A 19,777-nucleotide genomic window follows, 5' to 3' on the forward strand; every position below is an offset into this window, starting at 1 on the left:
AGTCATTACACCCTTTGATGGACTCCCTATGATGAGATCTTGTGGATGATCTTATAGGAGAGGTGTATTTCTTCTATTGACCACTTGAGGAGGAGGTTGTGGAGCATCAATATCTTGTGCTTGTACCACCATTTGCTCATGAGAGATATGAGTATCTTTATTTTCTACTCTCCCATCTTTTTCACCATCTTGTGGCACACTTGATGAAGAAGGTTGATCAATAACTTGTACATCATCTTTTGGCTTGATGTCTCCCACCAGAATATTCTTCATAGCCTCCCTTAATGGTTCATCACCTACATCATCAAGATTCTCATGTGCTCCTTGGGAGCCGTTAGATTCATCAAATTCCACATCATATGTTTCTTCAACCAAGCCGGTGGTATGATTAAATACTCTATATGCTTTGAACTTTGATGAGTAACCAACAAGAAAACCAATATCACAACATCTTTGGAACTTCCCTAGGTGTTGCCGCTTCTTGTAGATGTAGCATTTGCAACCAAACACCCTAAAGAAGGAGACATCCGACTTCTTCCTATTGAGCAACTCATAAGGTGTCTTGCCAAGGAACTTTTGAAGGAATAGGCGGTTGGATGCATAACATGCGGTGTTGACTGCTTCCACCCATAGAGCTTCGAGGGTGTTGTATTCATCAAGCATAGTTCTTGCAAGAGTGATCAAAGTCCGGTTCTTCCTCTCAACTACACCATTTTGTTGAGGAGTATAAGTTGCGGAGACTTCATGCTTGATCCCAACTTCATCACAATAAGCTTCAATGTTTGTGTTGTCAAATTCTTTTCCATTGTCACTTCCTATCTTCTTGAGCTTCACTTCAAATTCATTTTGAGCTCTCTTGGCAAACTTCTTGAAGCAAGATGCAACTTCAGATTTGTCATAAAGGAAGAATACCCATGTATACTTTGAATAGTCATCAACAATCACAAGACAATAGAGATTACCTCCCAAACTCTTGTATGTTATTGGTTCAAATAAATCCATGTGTAGGAGTTCTAGCACTCTTGTGGTTGACATGAAAGCTTTGGTTGGATGGGTATTTGCAACTTGCTTGATGGCTTGACATGCACTACAAAGCTTGTCCTTTTCAAACTTCACATCCTTTAACCCTCTCACCAAATCATTCTTCATAAGCTTCTTGAGTGAACTCATACCAACATGAGCAAGTCTTCTATGCCATAGGCACCTAAGTGTTGTTTTGGTGAATAGGTAAGTCTTCAAATTTGCATCTTCAGAGGTAAAGTCCACTAGATATAAGTTGTATCTAAATCCATTGAATATCACTTGATTATCATCTACCTTGGATACAACAACCTCCTTCTTGGTGAATAAGCATTGGAAGCCAAGATCACACAATTGTCCAATGGATAGCAAGTTGAAGCTCAATGAAGCAACATATAGCACATTGAAGATGGAATGATCATTTGATATTGCCACTTTGCCCAATCCTTTAACCTTGCCCTTTGAGTTATCTCTAAATATTATTTTCTCTTATCCATCTATCTCTTCATCTAATGAGGTGAACATACGAGGATCACCGGTCATATGTTGAGTGCAACCACTATCAATAACCCAATGACTTCCACCGGTCTTGTAGTTCACCTACACACAAGAGATTCAAGCTTTAGGAATCTAAACTTGTTGAGGGCCCTTCACCTTCTCAACAAGTGACTTAGCCACCCAAATCTTCTTAGGCCTATTATTGTTAGGGGGTCCTAAGAACATGACTTTCATCTTCCCACTAGAGTCCTTTCTAAGCATGTAGTGAGCATTGAAGGCAAAGGGTCTAGCATGCTTGGGTAAGGGTTGTGGCGATGGAGTTTGACACTCATGAGCAAAGTGGCCTTCTTGTGCACACTCAAAACATCTCTTTGGCTTTGGCTTTGGCTTTGATTGTTGTTGTTGAACTTGAGCCTTCTTCTTCTCTACACTTGCCACATATCCAATGCCACTTCTATCCATCTTCATGATGGTATTCATGAGTAGCTCACTTTGGAGGTGCTTGCCTCTAGCAAACTTGCTCAACCCAATCTTAAGATGCTCTTTCTCCAACTTGAGCTTCTTATTTTCTTCCTTTAGAGCATCATCTTTCTTCTCTTCCTTGAGCTTCTTGTTTTCTTCTTTGAGCTTCTCATTCTCAAGAATCAACTCTTTGTCATGATCAAGAGTTTCTAGCACAATGGTATTATGGCTTTTCATTTCTTCAAGATATTTTATGAGCTTTTCATTTGTGTTCTTGAGCTTGACATATTCATTATAGTTATTGCACTCAACCACTTGCTTGCCTTTGCCACTAGATCCTTGCTCAATGCTCTCATCAATCAAATCATCACATGATGTGGCTATATCAATCTTAACAACATGGTTAGTAGTATCATGTGGCTCATTTGGTAAAAATTCTTGAGCAATAACAAGAGTATCATGATTGATCTTAAGAGTTGTATACTCATCTTTTAGCTTGTTGTGACTAGTGATGAGCTCATTGTGCACCCACTCAAGTTTATCATGTTTATCTTTAAGCTCTTTCTTAGAAGATTTGAGCTCCTTGAGTTTGGATGATATAGCATCATTAGTTTCTCTAAGCTCATTATTAGCCTTTTCCAATGTATCACACTTTGCTAAGAGTGAATCATTTTTAGCATCAAGCTTTTCATTTGTAGCTCTACTCTTTCTAATGATCTTAGTGTATTTTCTTAGTATTTTGACAAGATCATCATATGAAGGTGAATCATCATCATCGCTATCATCATCACTAGCTTGCTCATCATCACTACTATCATCACTCTTAGTTACCTTGCGTTCACCCTTGGCCATAAGGCATAGGTGTGTAGAGGATGATGGCGATGGTGGCGGTGAAGATGAAAGGTCAATAGCAATGGCGGCCACCTTCTCATTGTCACTATCATCATCGGATGATCCACTAGATGAATCAATGTCCGTGAGCCAATCATCGACGATGTAGGCCTTTCCACTCTTCTTCTTCTTGTTGTGGAAGTCCCTCTTTTTGCCATCTCTCTTCTTGTATGGCTTGTTCTTCTTCTTCTCATCTTCATCTTCATTACTTGAATCATCTTTCTTGCCCTTGTTCTTGTTCTTGAACTTGTCTTTCTTGGGCTTGGGGCATTGATGTGCTAGATGACCAAGTTCACCACAATTGAAGCAATCCATTTTGGAGATTGGCTTTCTTCTAGAGCTTGTGAAGAACTTCTTCTTCTTGCCGTCGAACTTGATGCCACTCTTGTTTAGCTTCTTTAGCATCTTGGCGGCTTTCTTCATCATGAGAGCAAGGTTTTCATCTTCATCTTCTTCATCACTTGAGCTCTCATACTCAAGTCTTGCTTTGCCCTTGTCTTGGCTAGCTTTGAATGCTAAGTCCTTCTCTTTCTTCTTGGTAGAGGATGAGCCATCTTGTGGCATGATGTGCATGTACATCTCATGAGCATTGATCTTTCCCAAGATTTGTGTTGGTGTAGCAGTGGAAAGATCACCTTGGTGTAGCACGGTCACAATATGCCCATATTTTTCAATGGGGAGGACACTTAAGATTTTTCTCACAACATCGGATGGTGACATTTGAGTAAGTCCAAGCCCATTGACTTCCTCTACAAGAACATTCAAACGTGAATATATTTTATTAGCACATTCTTTGGGAAGCATCTCAAATGAATTTAGCTTTTTAATCACAAGGTGATAGCGTTCCTCACGCTCACTCTTGGTTCCCTCATGGAGCGCACAAACATCCGACCATAGTGCATGGGCATCTTTGTGGTTCCTTACACGGTTGAACACATCTTTGCAAAGGCCTCTAAAGATGGTGTTGCAAGCCTTTGCATTCCATTTTTCATAATTAACCTCATCGCCTTGTAGGTTAGTAGCATCCCGAGGTTTTGGGAAGCCTTGTGAGGCGGCTCTAAGAATACCAACGTCTAGAGCTTCTAAGTACGCCTCCATGCGGATTTTCCAATATGGAAAGTCATCTCCCTCAAAGATAGGAGAAGGTCCATCCCTGTGAGACATCTTGCTCTAAGCGATTAAGCTTAAAAACGTGAGCATGAGGCTTTGATACCAATTAAAAGGATCAAGATGCCCAAGAGGGGGGGGTGAATTAGGCTAATTCTAAATTTTCTTGCAATAATTAAATCCTATGGTTAGCCCAATTAACCCCTCGTGCCTAGAAAAGTGTTTCTATTAAACTAACGCACAACGGACTTACAACCTATGTTCCAAACTTACTCTAGCATGGCAATTCTATGAATGTAAAGACAAGTATTGAATTGCTCAAAGTAAATGCTCAAAGTAAATAGAGAGAGAGGAACGCGGCGATGTTTTACCGAGGTATCGGAGAGTCGTCACTCCCCACTAGTCCTCGTTGGAGCACCCGCGTAAGGGTGTAGCTCCCCCTTGATCCACGCAAGGATCAAGTGCTCTCTATGGGTTGATTCTTCGACACTCCATCGTGGCGAATCACCCAAAACCACTCACAACTTGAGTTGGGTCACCCACAAGCTCCGCCGGGTGATCACCAAGCTCTCAATCACCACCAAGCCATCTAGGTGATGGCAATCACCAAGAGTAACAAGCACGAACTCTCACCTGACCACGTGAAGCCTAATGAGAACGATGGATGCACACTTTGCTACTCTTGATTCACTAATGAGGCTACTCTCTTGGATTTACGTATCTCAATCACCTCACTAGGACCTTGCTCTTCTTGGCACTCACAAACGTGTTTCTCAGCTATTGGAATGAGCAAAAGTAACTCCACACACGAGTGGAGCTTCTATTTATAAGGCAGCCTGAAAAACGAACCGTTATGAGCTTCTACGGGGTGACCGGACGCTCTGGTCATGTTGATCGAACGCTCCGGTCAGTTCAACCCGCAAACCAGTGATAAAGTGTTGACCGGACACTGGCAGGGTCCAATCACCACTGACCAGATGCGTCTGGTCGCATTAAACCCTCACTAGAACCTTACTGTACTCGACCGGATGCTAAACCCCTAGGGTCCGGTCAGCACTGACCGAACGCGTCCGGTCGCAGATTCCCTTCTCTGGAACCTTACTAGAGTCGACCGAACGCTGGACATCAGCGTCCGGTCATTTGACCTCTCCAGCGTCCGGTCGCATCGAACGCAATCTGCTTGATCAAATGAACTGATCGGATCCTATGGCCAGCGTCCGGTCGCACCGGAGCTAGCGTCCAGTCAGCATTTGACTCTCCATTCACTTTCAACTCTCAATCATATGTGAATGAAGTTTGCTCCAAAGGATCATAGGGCTGTTGTGGAGCTACCTAGTGCTAGTTTTAATAAGTGTGCACCACACCTAACTCACTAGACTCACCTAGGTCAAGCTACCCGTCCATACCCCCCTTAATAGTACGGCCAAAGGAAAAAACAAAGTCCTAAACTACTCTAAGTGTCACTCCAACTCCAATCGACATTTAGAACTAGTCATCCTTAACCTTGTCATCCATCCTTTGAAAACCAAAACGATTTCCATCGTAGGGGCATGACCACCTCGATTGCCCAATCGATCTCCATTACCATGACCTAACTTAATTGCCTCTACAAAATACACGTTAGTCATAGTAATCTTGTATTGTCATTAATCACCGAAACCCAACAAGGGGCCTAGATGCTTTCACTATCCAACAATTCTAGTTGCAATGATTACTAGGCACACAACTTGCAGTGTTACTACTCACTAAGAGCTCTCAATCTTTCTACTCTAAAGAGCTCCACTAGATGAACTTAAAATAACAAAGCGAGCTCTCAATTCTAATTACACTAAAGAGCTTGCCACAACTAGTTTGCAAGAATATAAATGAGTGAGTAAGGTGATTATACCGCCGTGTAGAGAAGTGAACCAATCACAAGATGAATATTAAACCAATCACTAGGAGAATACCAAATGGCAAGAGACAACTGATTTTCTCCCGAGGTTCACGTGCTTGCCAACACGCTACGTTCCCGTTGTGTTGACCAACACTTGGTGGTTCGGCGGCTAAGAGGTGTTGCACAAACCTCATCCACATGATTGGACACCACAAGAATCTACCCGCAAGTGAGGTAACTCAATGACATGAGCAATCCACTAGAGTTACCTTTCGGTGCTCCACCGGAGAAGGTACAAATCCCCTCACAATCACCGGAGATGGCCACGAACAATCACCAACTCGTGCCAATCCTCCACCGCTGCACCAAACCGTCTACGTGGTGGCAACCACCAAGAGCACCAAGTGAAATCCGCAGCAAAACACGAATACCAAGTGCCTCTAGATACAATCACTCAAGCAATGCACTTGGATTCTCTCCTAATCTCACAAAGATGATGAATCAATGATGGAGATGAGTGGGAGGGCTTTGGCTAAGCTCACAAGGTTGCTATGTCAATGCAAATGGCCAAGAGAGTGAGCTTGAACCAGCCATGTGGCTTAAATAGAAGCCCCCATGAAATAGAGCCATTGTACCCCTTCACTGGGCACTGATCGGGGTGACCGGACGCTCTAGTCATGTTGACCAGACTCTGGACCCAGCGTCCGGTCGCCCGATGATAGCCACGTGTAACACTGCATTCAACAGAAGCCGCTCGATCTCAACGGCCACGACATGACCGGACGCTCCGCCACAAGTGACCGGACGCTGAACACCCAATGTCCGGTCATTTCCAGTAAGCTCCTAGAGACGGCAAATCTTGACCGGACACGTCCAGTCGACCTTGACCGGACACAGCCAGCGTCCGGTCAGTCTCCATGATCTCGGTACTGCTACGTCAGCTCTGACCGGACGCTACCTTCCAGCGTTCGGTCAGTCCGAGACCTAGCGTTCGGTCACAAGATCGAAACACGCGCCCTCTGTTACCACTGACCGGACACGTCGGTCCAACCGAGACCAGCATCTGGTCACTTTCAGTGACCTTCATCTTTTCTGTAAAGAGCGCCAGTGGCACCATCGGACTGTCTGCACTTTACGGGCGGACACTCCGCCGGTGAAGTTTCTAACCCTTGCTCAAATGTGCCAACCACCAAGTGTATCACCTTGTGCACATGTGTTAGCATATTTTCACAAACATTTTCAAGGGTGTTAGCACTCCACTAGATCATAAATGCATATGCAATGAGTTAGAGCATCTAGTGGCACTTTGATAACCGCATTTCGATACGAGTTTCACCCCTCTTAATAGTACGGCTATCGATCCTAAATGTGATCACACTCGCTAAGTGTCTCGATCACTAAAACAAAATGGCTCCTATAATTTTTACCTTTGCCTTGAGCCTTTTGTTTTTCTCTTTCTTCTTTTCCAAGTTTAAGCATTTGATCATCACCATGCCATCACCATCGTCATGATCTTCGTCATTGCTTCATCACTTGGAGTAGTGCTACCTATCTCATAATCACTTTGATAAACTAGGTTAGCACTTAGGGTTTCATTAATTAACCAAAACCAAACTAGAGCTTTCAGCCGCCCGCGTTGTGCTTCTCCCGCTTCGCCGTCGTCTCCACATACCGCGCGGAGTACTGCGCCGCGCTGTCGGCACCGAAGCGGAATGAGCCAAGGTAGCCATGGCTGTTGTGCAGGTGCACGGTGGACCCGTGGTCATTGGCGAACATCCCGGGACCGACAAGGCGGGTGCACGGTGGTGGCTGCCGCACGGTGCCAGCCGACGTCACCATCGCCATCATCTGTCTCTGGGCGTCCGGCCGGTGCCGCGGCTGTCTGCCAAGTCCAAAATCATCGCCGTGCTGCGGCCGTGCTGTGGCCGTGGTCCGTCGTAGGTGAACCGTTGAGGCTGGGCATCGGTCGTCGTGTAGGACGCGTTCGTTTCCATGTATATGCGCTGCAGAGACGTGGTCGCGGACTCGTGGCGGAGGTAGTGTTCGGCGCGTTGTGGATCCAGACAACCGTGTCACGGCACCCATCATCCGCTTCTTCTCCATTAGCAAGTGCTCCGCTTCCTGCTTTCGTCTTCTTGGCCGTGGTGACGAGGATGAGTAAAGGTATTCATGTATTTTTTGTTTTATTTTCAAGAGGAAAAGAAAAAGAAAGTATATGACATAGGCACGACGTCATCAAGCTACAGCAGGGCATGTGGCACGCAGCGGCTCAGGCGCTCAGCTAGAGCTCGCTGGCGCTGTGTGGCGAGCTACGTGCACGTGCGTGCGGGGAGGCGGCACAGGGGCTGTCTTCGTCGATGAGCTCCTGCTTAGGGCCCACTCCTGCACCGCCACCTCCTCCTCGTCGAAAGCATCGTCGTCGGAGTCGAGAGCGACGAGCGAGACGAGCTTGTGGCCACGATGAGGAGGAAGAGCGGCAACGAGCGCATGCCGCCGTGGGTGCTCGACGTGCTTGGCGCCACCCCGCTAGCGCACAGGTCGCTGTGGGTGCTCGTCGCGCTCTCCGCCTCGTGGCTCGCCGCCGCGCCGCTCGCGCGCAGGCCACCGCGGGCGCTCATCGGGCTTGCGCTGCCGCTCCGTTCGCGCGCTGGCCGCCACGGGCGGGCTTGTTCTACCTGAGGAGACCGAGACATAACGCCCATACGTCTTCCTCTAAGCATTGGTGCCTGGAGGTGGGTGGGTCCATATAGAGAGACGTAGAAAATGACAGACATAAAAATGGCAGGGAAGAGGGAGAGATGAAATTATAATGACAATTCTCCAAATAGATGAATTATAATGATGTATCTTCAAACTTGTAAAATTGTAATGGTATGAATAAAAAAACTATGAATGGTATCGTCCAATTATCCACTTCTCCACAGTAGGGATCAAATTCTTCTACTTTACTCTCCACTTCTCTAACTAAATCTAAGGTCTCTCTTTTTGCATGGCAACTGGCTCTTACGGTGGAGCATGTCATGTACGGGCCTCTTTGCAAGGTTTTATGTGGCTACCGCTTTGCTACTGTAGCAAAAGCTGGAAAAGCCGATGTGATGAGTCGCGACTCGCACTCGTCCTAAGCGCCGCCGACACCGTCGCTCCCGTCTTCCACCACCGTTGGTCCCTCTCCCTTCCCCTCTGGTATTTCACCGGAGGCTGAAGGGGGTAGGAATCCATCATATTTAATAAGTTTTTCTAGTAAATTGAGTCCTTAGTGCTAGAGTCTCTTCATGTCAAATTTTTTTGGTATTGGAGATTTATCTCCTCTTCGACGACGGCGAGGGGGCAGGGTGGGATCGTTTTCTTCATGACGGCTCTGTTGAAGACGAGGGCGACAACTAACTACGACGTCAGCAACTTCACCAACGCGACGGCATGGCGACTTTTCTTTGCGGACGGTGATAACAAGGCGAAAATGAAAATCAGTTTCTGAATATATGTATTGTATTATAGAGTGTATGTAGTATGTTGATGTACCCAGCTATTATCTAATATAAAAAAAAAAGCTGGCAAAGCCGTCCAGACCAGGTTTATATTTCAACGCCGTAGTGCAACAGTAACGCCACAGTAACGTGGCAGGTGAAATTAAATTTCATAAATCCTCTAAAAAGAACCTAAAAATAGCTTCTTACAAAAGCAGTCGAATCAAAAGGGGGATGAACTCGGGAGCCGCCGGATCTTAGAAAAAAAACATGACTTCAGCTGGCTAGTCCAAAAGCAGTAGAATCAAAACGGGGATGAACGCATCATCATCATTTATACACACTCTGCAGTCTGCACACAGGTGCTCTACACTCTCAGTCTCATCACTCATCAGCCATCGATCACCGAACTCTCACGGCGTTCAGGCCAGACGCTGCGGCTACGCGGCCTCGACGACGGCGGGCCCCGGCCTCCGCGTGACCGCGTGACCAGCTGCGAGGACAACAGGAAGGCGTCGAGCGCGGCCACCGGCGCGGTCCTCGTCGCCGTCGACTCCGTGGTCGCCTTCGTCGAAGTTGAGCGGGTCGTACCGGAGGTCCCCGGCGCCCGTGCGGCGGCGCCACCGCATCCGCTCGGCCAGGCCCCCGCTGCCGCCGCCGAAGCAGCACACGGTGGTGCGCAGCCTGTGCCGCAGCACACACAACGACGACGACAGTGACGCCGCCGCCTCCATTACCATCGGCTCCGTCCCAAACAAACAGCAAGCACGGTCTGACGATGACTGATGACTAGCAGTAGCAGTAGCCTTGGGTTCTTAGCTGACTGCCTGACTATTACTATTAGCTTGCTTGCTGCTGGTTAAGGTGGGCACGCACGACACGACGAGTCGACGAAGGTTTAGAGCAGGAGGCGAGCTGGTTAAGGCCCCGCTCGTTTCCAGCCCGGAATGGCCTGAGACTGTTTCAGGGCTGGAAATGTTTCCGGCCGTTCTAGGCCGGGAATGCTTAATCGAACGGCCCCCTAAGGCCTACTTTGGCAGCCCAGATTTCCTGAGGGATTCCGGTGTTTTCCCTGGGCCAAATCTGCCCCGTGCCAGTCTTCCTGGGCCAACTGTTTACGCCCTTTGGCAGCCCACCAACCCGAGGAACGCAGCCCGCTTCCTCTCGTTTTCTGCGCGGAAGAAATCCACGAGTGATGAGGCCGAGAGGGTTTCCCCGTGCCGACCGCTCGCGCAGCTCTTCGCCTCTTCCTCCGCTCGCGTAGCCGCTAGTCGCGAGGCCGCCGCCATCGCCCCGGCATCCCATCGCCGCCTCTCCTCCGCCTTCTCGTTGCTTCGGCTCACGCCAACGGTGAGCCCGCCTACTCAGAGCCTCTCCTCCGCTAGGGTTTCGGTTTTCTTCTCAGACTGTTTCTCGCCGCCTCTCCTCCGCTAGGGTTTCGCCTCAGAGCCTGATCCAGTGCCACTGCCGCCACCGCCGTCCGCCCGCAGATGCGACCGCGCCGGCTCGATCTCCACCCCTGCTCCGTGGCTGCCCCCACCTGGCTGCCTTGCCTCGTCCCAAGAACCGGTGAGCCCTTCCTCTCTCCCAACAATATCATGTTTTATCTGGTTTCGGGTCTCATCCTCTCTTCTCTTTCTTGTAGATCCTGGGGCTGCCGTCGCCACCTCAACGCCCGGCTGCGTGAAGCTTATCCAGTGACGCCGCCGCCCGCCGACCGGACCGCACCGGCTCAATCTCCACTGCTCCGTGACTGCCCCCGCCTGGCCGCCTTGCCTCGGCCCAAGATCCAGTGAGTCCTTCCTCCCTCCTCCTTGTCCCTCCCAAGTTTGAGCTTCTGCGACTTGGATGTGTACCTTTTACTCATTGGATGTGCTTGTAGTAGCATGCTGAGAATATCATGTTTTGTCCAGTATATAATTTGACAAATTTATCAAAACCAGCACTTATTTCGAAAAATGGGAAACAAGTCAAATCTAATTCTCCATAATTCTCAAGTCTGGTTAGTTTTTTGTTTCTTTTTTTGAAGGAATGTCTTGCCAGTTTTACATGGCAACACTACCAAATACTAGTAGGATCTAAATGCATAAGTGAATTGAACACTGGCTTCATCTAGGTGGCGGCGGCTACTGCTGCTTATCATAAGTGAATCTATCAGTCTCTGAATCCTGTGTCTTGAGGGAAGCAACACCCAGCTCAGATCTTCCCCCTTGTTAACGAAGGCGCCGAGTAGCCTTGCACCATACTGGTAGTCCTCCTGGGATTCAGAATCCAGCAACACAGCGCCGTACTTGATCAAGTCCATGCCCTTGATGGATAGAGGATCCTTCCTGCATTTCGCGCTGATATCAGAAATGTACCTGCCGATGGCATCCTCGCCCCACTTCTCTGACAGCTGCTCCAGTGATTGGAGGCGTCTGACCACATTTGCCTCGTAGATGTACATAGGTAGTAGCAATACCAAGAACATGGCGCCTTGGAAAATAATAAGTGAATAGAATATGTTCAGTGTTGCCATCATGTCTGCCATGCTGTCAGTCCCATCCATGTGATAACCGTGATTCAGCTTCGCTATGCGCCATGACGAGATCCCTGCACAGGCCAATGGCCCGAGCACGTAGAACAGCCAGATGCACCAAAACAGGACCGTCAATGGCCATAGCAATGCTATTAGTACTACTAGTAGTGCAGGAATACGAGCGATAAGGAAGTCCCCGGCACTAAATAGTATTATCCAAAATTCCACGAAATATTGTAGATTGGTCTCCTAGTCCTGTAAAATCCTGCGGGTAACAAGCATGCATAGTCCGTCAGTGTCCTACCCATCTCATGTGCGCCCCTCCCAAAGTCATTAGTGAGAGAGTCTAGTCATTGCAACTTCGCAGTACATGCACGTAGAGTCTAGTCAGTGTACTTCGCAGTAAATGCATGCCTCGGCCTGTTTTGATTTAACTAGGGCCGGCACTATTAATCTCTACTCTATCTAACTAGGGACGTTAGTCCAGTCTCATCATCTTCTGTTTAGTCTCAACTCTTGTGCACGGAATAATACGGTGAGCATAATCGTTAGAATAGTGTCATGCTTGAAGCATCGTTTTTTTAGATAACTAGTACATTCATACTTACATAATGGTGTTACTATTTTATTCTCTTGCAACTCACGGGTATTTATCTAATCTAATCTAATAAATAGCATAGACACGTGAAGCCAATCTAATCTAATTAATAGTCCCGTCTGTAGATTTAAGATTCCTCCAGGGCCACGTCTCGTACTGTTTGTTTAGAGTCCGAAACAGTACGTTTCCTGGTAAGTCCAAAAACCAGCATATCTTTCCATCTGCTATTTTCCGGCCCTCACGTGTTCCATAAAAAAATCAATGAATTTATTTTTTTATTTAAACGTAATTTATTATCCTATAGATACCACCCAAGATGTCCTTGGTCTGGCTGCCTGTGAGTATTTAATTAACTTACTTATACAGGTAGCCTGTTCTGTTTAACTTGGCATACTCTATATAAAATGCTTGTAATTCCCCTGTTTATCTTATTTGCAAGTAGCCTCTTTTGTTTATAAAAATAATGCCTCTGGTTTTGTAGAGGAGCTGTAGTACATGTCGCTCAGTCCTTGTCGCTGGTGTATTCATGCTATGGTGTTGGAATTTTGCTACTCCTGTCCATTTTGCTAGGTTTGCTCATAGCTCTCTCTCTGTAGTACAGATCTTGCTATATGTACAGTATGTCTCGGCCTTTTTTTATCTTGTGATAGAGAGGTGAGTGAGTCTGTTTGTTTTGTCCATTTCATGTGTAGAGAGATAAGGGAGATGAATGCAACTCACCAGTTCATGATATGAAATGTGTAGCAAGCATGACACTACATTGTTCTGCTGCATATTCTTGTAAGCTGCGTATTCCCTTGTAACTCACCATTTCCTTTGTGTTACTTGTAGAGGACTTGGTGGAAGCAACACATGATTAGCGAAAAAAAGTTTGTTCCCTTCATCACAAGCATCTGAGAAAATGTTCAAGCTCATAGCGAGATTTCGCTCCTCCTGTCTGTCGATTTTTATATACATACAGCTACTATTTGTCAATTTTTTTATGCTACAAGCATCTATGTAATATTGGTGTGTATGAACTGGAGGACCATAATATTGGTTAAATTTTTGTATCAATCAGTTTAGGTTTATGTTGATTTTGGGAGGTCTGGAGGTGTACTGCTATGCCCTGTATTGTTACTGAAACTGCAGTTCAGTGGAGATCGACAAATCTTTTCTCCACTGCAGCTTCTTGCTACAGCAACAGTTTGTTTATTTTGTTTGGACCTTAAGCTAAGCAGTGTTCTCGTTCGTTTTCCTTGTCTGAACTGCAGCTCGATTCTAGTCTTGTGTTGTGTTTCAATTCAGTTCAGTACAGTACAGTTTAGTTTTCCCTACGCCGGCAGCCTGTTGCCAAAGGACAACGTGGAAACTTTCCCCACCCGTGGTTACCTGCCCTGGGAAGAGGCGGGAAGAAGAAGTTCAAAAAAAATTCCATCGGGGGTTTCCTGTCCCCGGGCTAATAAGCACCTGTTGCCAAAGTAGGCCTAAGTAGGGGAGGGAGGGACGGAGAAGGACATGCTGCTGGGACCGGACAGGAGGCGGAGGTGGCGGCGCGGATGCCAGCGTGGCCAGCGCAACTTAAATGATTTATTTTTTCTTGATGTAAAAAATTGGCCACCTTAACAATACGGCGCCCATTGGATGGTCACTCAAGTTTGGATAGAGGATAGTGTCTCCTGTCTTGTGTACTACGTCGTCGTGCAATGTTTTGGCCAATCCTATGGTATACGTTAATCGAGGCCAAACAAAACTTGCTCAAAATTTTGCAAATTTCAACTGGGGGAATTTGTGCACGGAGTCAACAAGAACCGGATCTTAGGGCGCCAAACTCAGTTAGGCAACTCAAATTGTCCTTATTAACAGTATTATTAGAGGGAAAAAGGGACAGGTCAAAAAAGCACAGGATTCATAAATCGTATTGGTCCTCCCTTTAATGACAAATAAGCAATGTTTTAGGGTTGTCTAAAGCCAACCATTTCAAAGTTTGACAGCTATTTTTAATCACAGTATACATTTAGAAAATATATCAAATGTATACCTTTTATCAAAGTATTTTTCAAGACAACTCTATCCATAACACTTGTGAAAACTCAAAATCAACATATAAAAAGTAGAGTAATGTGTAATCAAAGTTTGAAACACTTGACGACATCAAAACATCAAGGCACATCTATCCGTCAGAAGAAGATAAGGTATCAATCAATCATTCGTTCCCCTTCCCCATGGTATAAGCTAAACCCAGCAACAAAAGACTAACGGGCAAGTCAGCCCACGTTAACGCAGGGGGGAAACGCTTCACAACTGTACCAGCACCCCTGTTCGGCAGGCTGGGCTGGTTCGTGGAGAAGTCCTGCTGGTTGGTTCATGTGAGAGAAAAATACTGTTCCGGCTGAAAATTTACGATCGTATACTCTCAGCGGAGAAACTTTAGGCAGGTGTCACAGTCAAACATGACTTGTTATACCATTAACGTAGGTTATAAGGATAAGGAACTGAAACCATGCGCTGAAGTGTTAATTTGCACTTCCTGATATCACTGCTTCACCCAGACTATTCAAAACTTTGCAATTCCTGCCGTGGAATCTCTGTGACACAGACGATGATACGAATCTCTGTGACACAAGTATACCACCACACTACTAGCGGCTAATGACAATAGATTCGAGGGGCAGTGAGCTGACCAATGACAAGTGTGTGTTACCCTAACTGAACATACAAAGGGTGTGGGTTTGGAAGCAAGAATATACCTAGGCCCCTAACAGTCAAACGTGCTTTACAAAGGGTGCAGCTTGTGGTGTCAAAGCTCAATTCTGCTTCCCGTTTCTAGTGCCACCAACAGGGTCACCACCGCTCGAGGATGATTCTGATGCTATCGGAAGAATCATGTCCCCTGGTATATCACTTGAGAACGAATCTCGAGCTTGTGCAATGGCACTTTCGCACTCGAAATGGGCTATCAAACCTCTTAGCTGTTACAGGAGACCAACAGATTAGTTAGCCAAGCCATCACACATTCTGCACAGCAGACCATTGGTTGAAATGACACAAAGCAGAACATGAAAATATATTACGCATTCTGGAAAAGACATTGCTTTAAACATACTAACCTCTTCTTGAAGTTTTTCAATCTTCTCATCTTTTAATCTAAGGGCAGCTTGCTCCCTGAAACAGAATTACACCAACTTAGATAAAAGCCATAATAAGTGTATGTTCTAGTCTCTAAATTGGTATGATCATAGTGTTCAACACCTGGAACAGTGACCAAAGAACAACATTCTAACAAATGACCAAAAGAAAGAAAGAAAAAAAACTTTATCGCTCATAACTCATGAAACCATATGGAAGCTAGTGGGTCTATACCAAATTGAGATGTCCAAAGCATTTGTGGACATAAATATTAGGATCAGTTATTAGGGAGGCAGCAAAAGCACAGTATGCATATCTTGTTGATCCATATTCTCTAGTTTAAATAAAAATAATATAGGACTTCATCAAACAAGAAGCATTATTTAATAGATTGGTTCTGTGTTTATTTCAAATGCAACAAAGAAACTACCTTGCTTGTGCTTTTTGTATCGTTTCAATCCACATCTCCTGATTCTTGACAAGATTGCCATTAACCTGAGAAAAAGGACACAATCCAAACAATTAATACAAATGAAGGCCTCAGATAACACAAATTCTTAAGCACTAACATTTAGATGTAGCTGTAGCATATAGTAAAGTACTCGCTTACTTCATCAAGAAATCTTTTCTCTTCCCTAAACTTGTCAAACTTTGCTTCCAACTTTTGGAGTTTTATGCTCATGGCTTTCTCAGTAGCAGCAGAAATTTCTCTCTCAGTTTCCTCTTTGACTTCTAGTACAAGTGACTCATAGTACTACATTAGCACGAAAACCAAATAAACAACACATGGTTTTATATACAATACTACAGTAGCAGATAGCAAACATCATTTAAAAAAGGCACGATAGCGTATGGACTTACATTTCTTTGCTTTTCAAGTTGAAATGTGACGAGATCATTGTACTCTTCAACAATCTAAAATAGGGGGAAGTCAATGTTGTAATGCAAGGTATAGAAGTTTATCAGGATGCTATTTGATGATAGTTAACAAAACAAATTCTTTACTTAAACACATTACAGCTTCAAATTTACTGTTCAGTAGAGCTTCATTCATTGCGGTATCACCACTGCATAGTGCACACGTGCTCTCTGCTGTGTGATCACCATGGCAATTGTACTCAACTAGCTTTCCATCTGTTTTTGACTGAATAAGCCGATGGACATAGTTGTCCCCAGCATAGTCCCAAACTTTCTGTGTCTCTAACTCAAGTGAATAACAATGTTGAGTTTCCTTCCAGTGTTCAATAGCGTGTCCACCTTTGTACCTGTGAATATGACCAGCAATTAAATCAAATAAGTTATTTAATAAATTCACAATTGCCAGAATAAACATGAAATATTTGACCTTCCACAGCCAACATGGCCACAGATTAGACATATCCAAAGATTCTCCGAAGTTCCACAAATAGAACACATGGATTTCTCTGGTTGCTGCTGACAATATCTACAGACCTGAAAGATACTTTCAATGTAAACACAAATGCCAAGCTGCCAACAAGAGTAAACGAATGGCGTACTATGTTTTTTTTTCCTAAAGCCAGGGGAAAAAAGACTATTAACAAAGGTCAAATCCAATCCATCCACTATCAAATGCAAAATGAAAGAAAGAATTGCTGAATGTACAAATTTGAAATACTGCTAGCTTGGTGATAAAAGATATTCCCATAGGCACCAATAGCATAGCTGAGTTTCATATTTCCATTTTGAATTTAAATACAGATGTGGCAATGATACAATCAGCACACAGTACTGCAATTAGTAAACTAATATAAAACAAACACATTAACCAATTAAATCATCTCAGTCACTTACCGGGCATGAGGAGTCTGTCCATTTTGATATGCACGAGCAGTGGAAAGAATGGTTGCAGATTGTTGTGAGAATACCTCCAGGATCTTGGTCAAGTCGTTCTATTTAAAGATTGAAACAAATAAATGATGTGATCAAAATAATCTTCAAACACCATCTTGTTTGGGCTGAAATATACTAGAGAGCTGATAAAAATGCATGGCACTGAGCCTCTATAAAGCAAAGTGAACATAAAAAGGAATAATAACACAAAGTTTCATGTACTATGCACTGCCAAAGGAAAAAAACAGAGAAATCTCCCAAAAGAAAACTAAGCACCCTACATTATAGTAAGCCAGTTTAACAGATGATATGTTTGAAAAACCCTAAATTCAAGTATTCCTATGCATGGATAAACCTTCTGTCATCAATTAAGAATAGGACAAAGACACAGGGAGGCTAGCTACAAATCACAATATATCACTATGAATAAACTGGAACCAGGGTTCAAAATTCAATAGCCACATTATCATGCACAAACTTAAAATATGGCCCAAGTTTTCCTTATGAATAAAGAGATAGCAAATGCACATGTGAGAAAATCAGGTCTCACTTCTCGAGTACAGGGGCGGAGGCTCATGGAGGCAAAACTGGGCCTCCCCCCCCTCCCCCCCCCCCCCCCCCCCCCCTTCCTTTGTGCTTTGGTACCTATTAATCCTAGCTTTGGTAGACTGTAATTTCATAGATGCTTATAGACTGCATCTATAGTCATATCTGAAAAGCTTTGGTAGCTAGGAGCAGCAGTAGACTTTTCAATTTGCCCCTCCTTAATCTTGGTTCACCCTCCACCACTGCTCGAGTACATCTAACTTGACATAGATCACACACGTTCTCTTTCCATCAACCAGAGAATATATGACTGTACAAGCAGGAATCATGACTTGATTCCAAACGTACGGTACCGAACATTTCTAACCATTTCAGTGCAATACAAGAGAAAAAAAAAGATAGGCTACAAGCTTTCGAAGTTTCAATAATCAAACAAAACAGAACACTCTACCAATCGATTTTGAAAAACTGATAGTTGTTCAAGACAGCTAGACATACCAAGACATACTGGGCACGTGGGTTGCTCAGCCAAGTTTGTGACCGAGGTTTGTGCATGCTCAATCAATTGAGTGTAGTGCACATCTTCCACAAAACGGACATGGCAAACACCCCCCTGTACCACATAAACCTCCAATCAATAATCATTGTAAAATTTAATCACATCATCAGGAGAAAACACAATATTAAATTGCAGAGTAAAAAGAAATCAACACCTCCAGCGAAGAGAACTGCTTCCCATTGAAGTGCTTATAGAAGCTGTCTGTGGAGCTCTGAGTGTCGAAATTTATAAGAACACTGTACTGGTCCTCTGCTCCATCAGTTCTGCAACACAACCACCAATTAATACTAAAATCCACATACATGGAGATCACACGAACACATCAAGAGTTTGCCAATTTGGATGTTCCCGTATTACAAATAGAACAGAGCACAACATAAAGGAAACTAAACCAGCAAATTAACTCGGACCCAACTATTGAAACTACTCAGATTGTACAATTGGATCAATGGGTCTCTAGGGAAGCACGCAACCATATGATATAAAGGGTAAGCAAAGCATAACAGGAGTGATCAGGCAATGTGAGTAACCTGACTATGCGCATCTCGAGCGTGTGGGGGACGAAGGCACCGCAGAAACGGCAGAAGTCAGCGTAGGTCATGTGGTTGGGCACGGCGAGCACGCACACCCGCGGCTTCCTCCCCACCTACAAATACACACGGGCGAGCCAACCGTGGAGGTCAGGTTCATGTCACTAGACCCTATCCACGGAAATCCCAATCAGGCGTGGCTTACCGGGAGATGAGACCAGGAGGAGGCGGGTGGGTCGGGGTGGAGGACGACGACGCCGCGGGTCTCCTCGATGCGAGGGTTTCCCGAGGAGAAATGGACTGACTCCAGCGCGCGGTCGGAGGAGGAGGGCGCGGCGGGAGGTGGCTGAGGGGCAGCAGGCTTGCCACCGCTCGCCATGGCCGGAGGAAAGGCGACGGCGAGGAAATCAGCAGCTAGGTCCCCTGGAGAGTGGAGAGAACCAAGGGAGGGGTCTTTCTGTAAAACTGTTCCTTGGTTTGGTTACGCGCCGTGCGCATTTTCGGTCCCACCTGTTCGACCGACAGGTGGCCCCATCTGTCAGTAACCAAGAGGCCGACATCACACGAATCCCACTTCCCAACTGTCCGCTGACGGGAGGAGAAACAGAGCCGCCTTCATGGCCTCCGCTACCTGCCCGATGGCGCCGGCGCTCATGGAGTCTCCTTCTTCCGCAAGCTCAGACGGCGAAATCCCTACGCCCATCAGTTGTAGCGCAGCGATCGTGGTGAAAACTGGAAACGTTGGTGAA

At 45.4% G+C, this 19,777-nt stretch overlaps 2 protein-coding genes across 2 annotated transcripts; both read right to left on the bottom strand.

The window, feature by feature from the left end:
- Nucleotides 1-9,758: 9,758 nt before the first annotated feature.
- On the bottom strand, nucleotides 9,759-10,058 carry LOC136462843 (uncharacterized). Its single transcript, XM_066461891.1, has one exon. The coding sequence runs from the start codon at nucleotides 10,056-10,058 to the stop codon at nucleotides 9,759-9,761; it is 300 nt and encodes a 99-aa protein (XP_066317988.1).
- A 4,998-nt stretch (nucleotides 10,059-15,056) lies between these two features.
- LOC136462844 (BRAP2 RING ZnF UBP domain-containing protein 2-like) lies at nucleotides 15,057-19,526 on the bottom strand. The gene is given in 13 exon segments (XM_066461892.1): nucleotides 15,057-15,385; nucleotides 15,524-15,578; nucleotides 15,973-16,037; nucleotides 16,153-16,296; nucleotides 16,404-16,457; nucleotides 16,561-16,807; nucleotides 16,888-16,994; nucleotides 17,355-17,452; nucleotides 18,438-18,552; nucleotides 18,653-18,761; nucleotides 19,029-19,144; nucleotides 19,234-19,506; nucleotides 19,509-19,526. Coding segments are annotated over 13 exon segments (1,566 nt in total). The 3' UTR covers nucleotides 15,057-15,220.
- Nucleotides 19,527-19,777: the final 251 nt, after the last annotated feature.

This window comes from Miscanthus floridulus, chromosome 7 (assembly GCF_019320115.1).
Source record: "Miscanthus floridulus cultivar M001 chromosome 7, ASM1932011v1, whole genome shotgun sequence".
Lineage (NCBI taxonomy): Eukaryota > Viridiplantae > Streptophyta > Magnoliopsida > Poales > Poaceae > Miscanthus > Miscanthus floridulus.

What these genes read in the sequence shown, in the direction of transcription:
- LOC136462843 (XM_066461891.1), bottom strand. Translation starts at nt 10,058, where the DNA reads ATGGTAATGGAGGCGGCGGCGTCACTGTCGTCGTCGTTGTGTGTGCTG.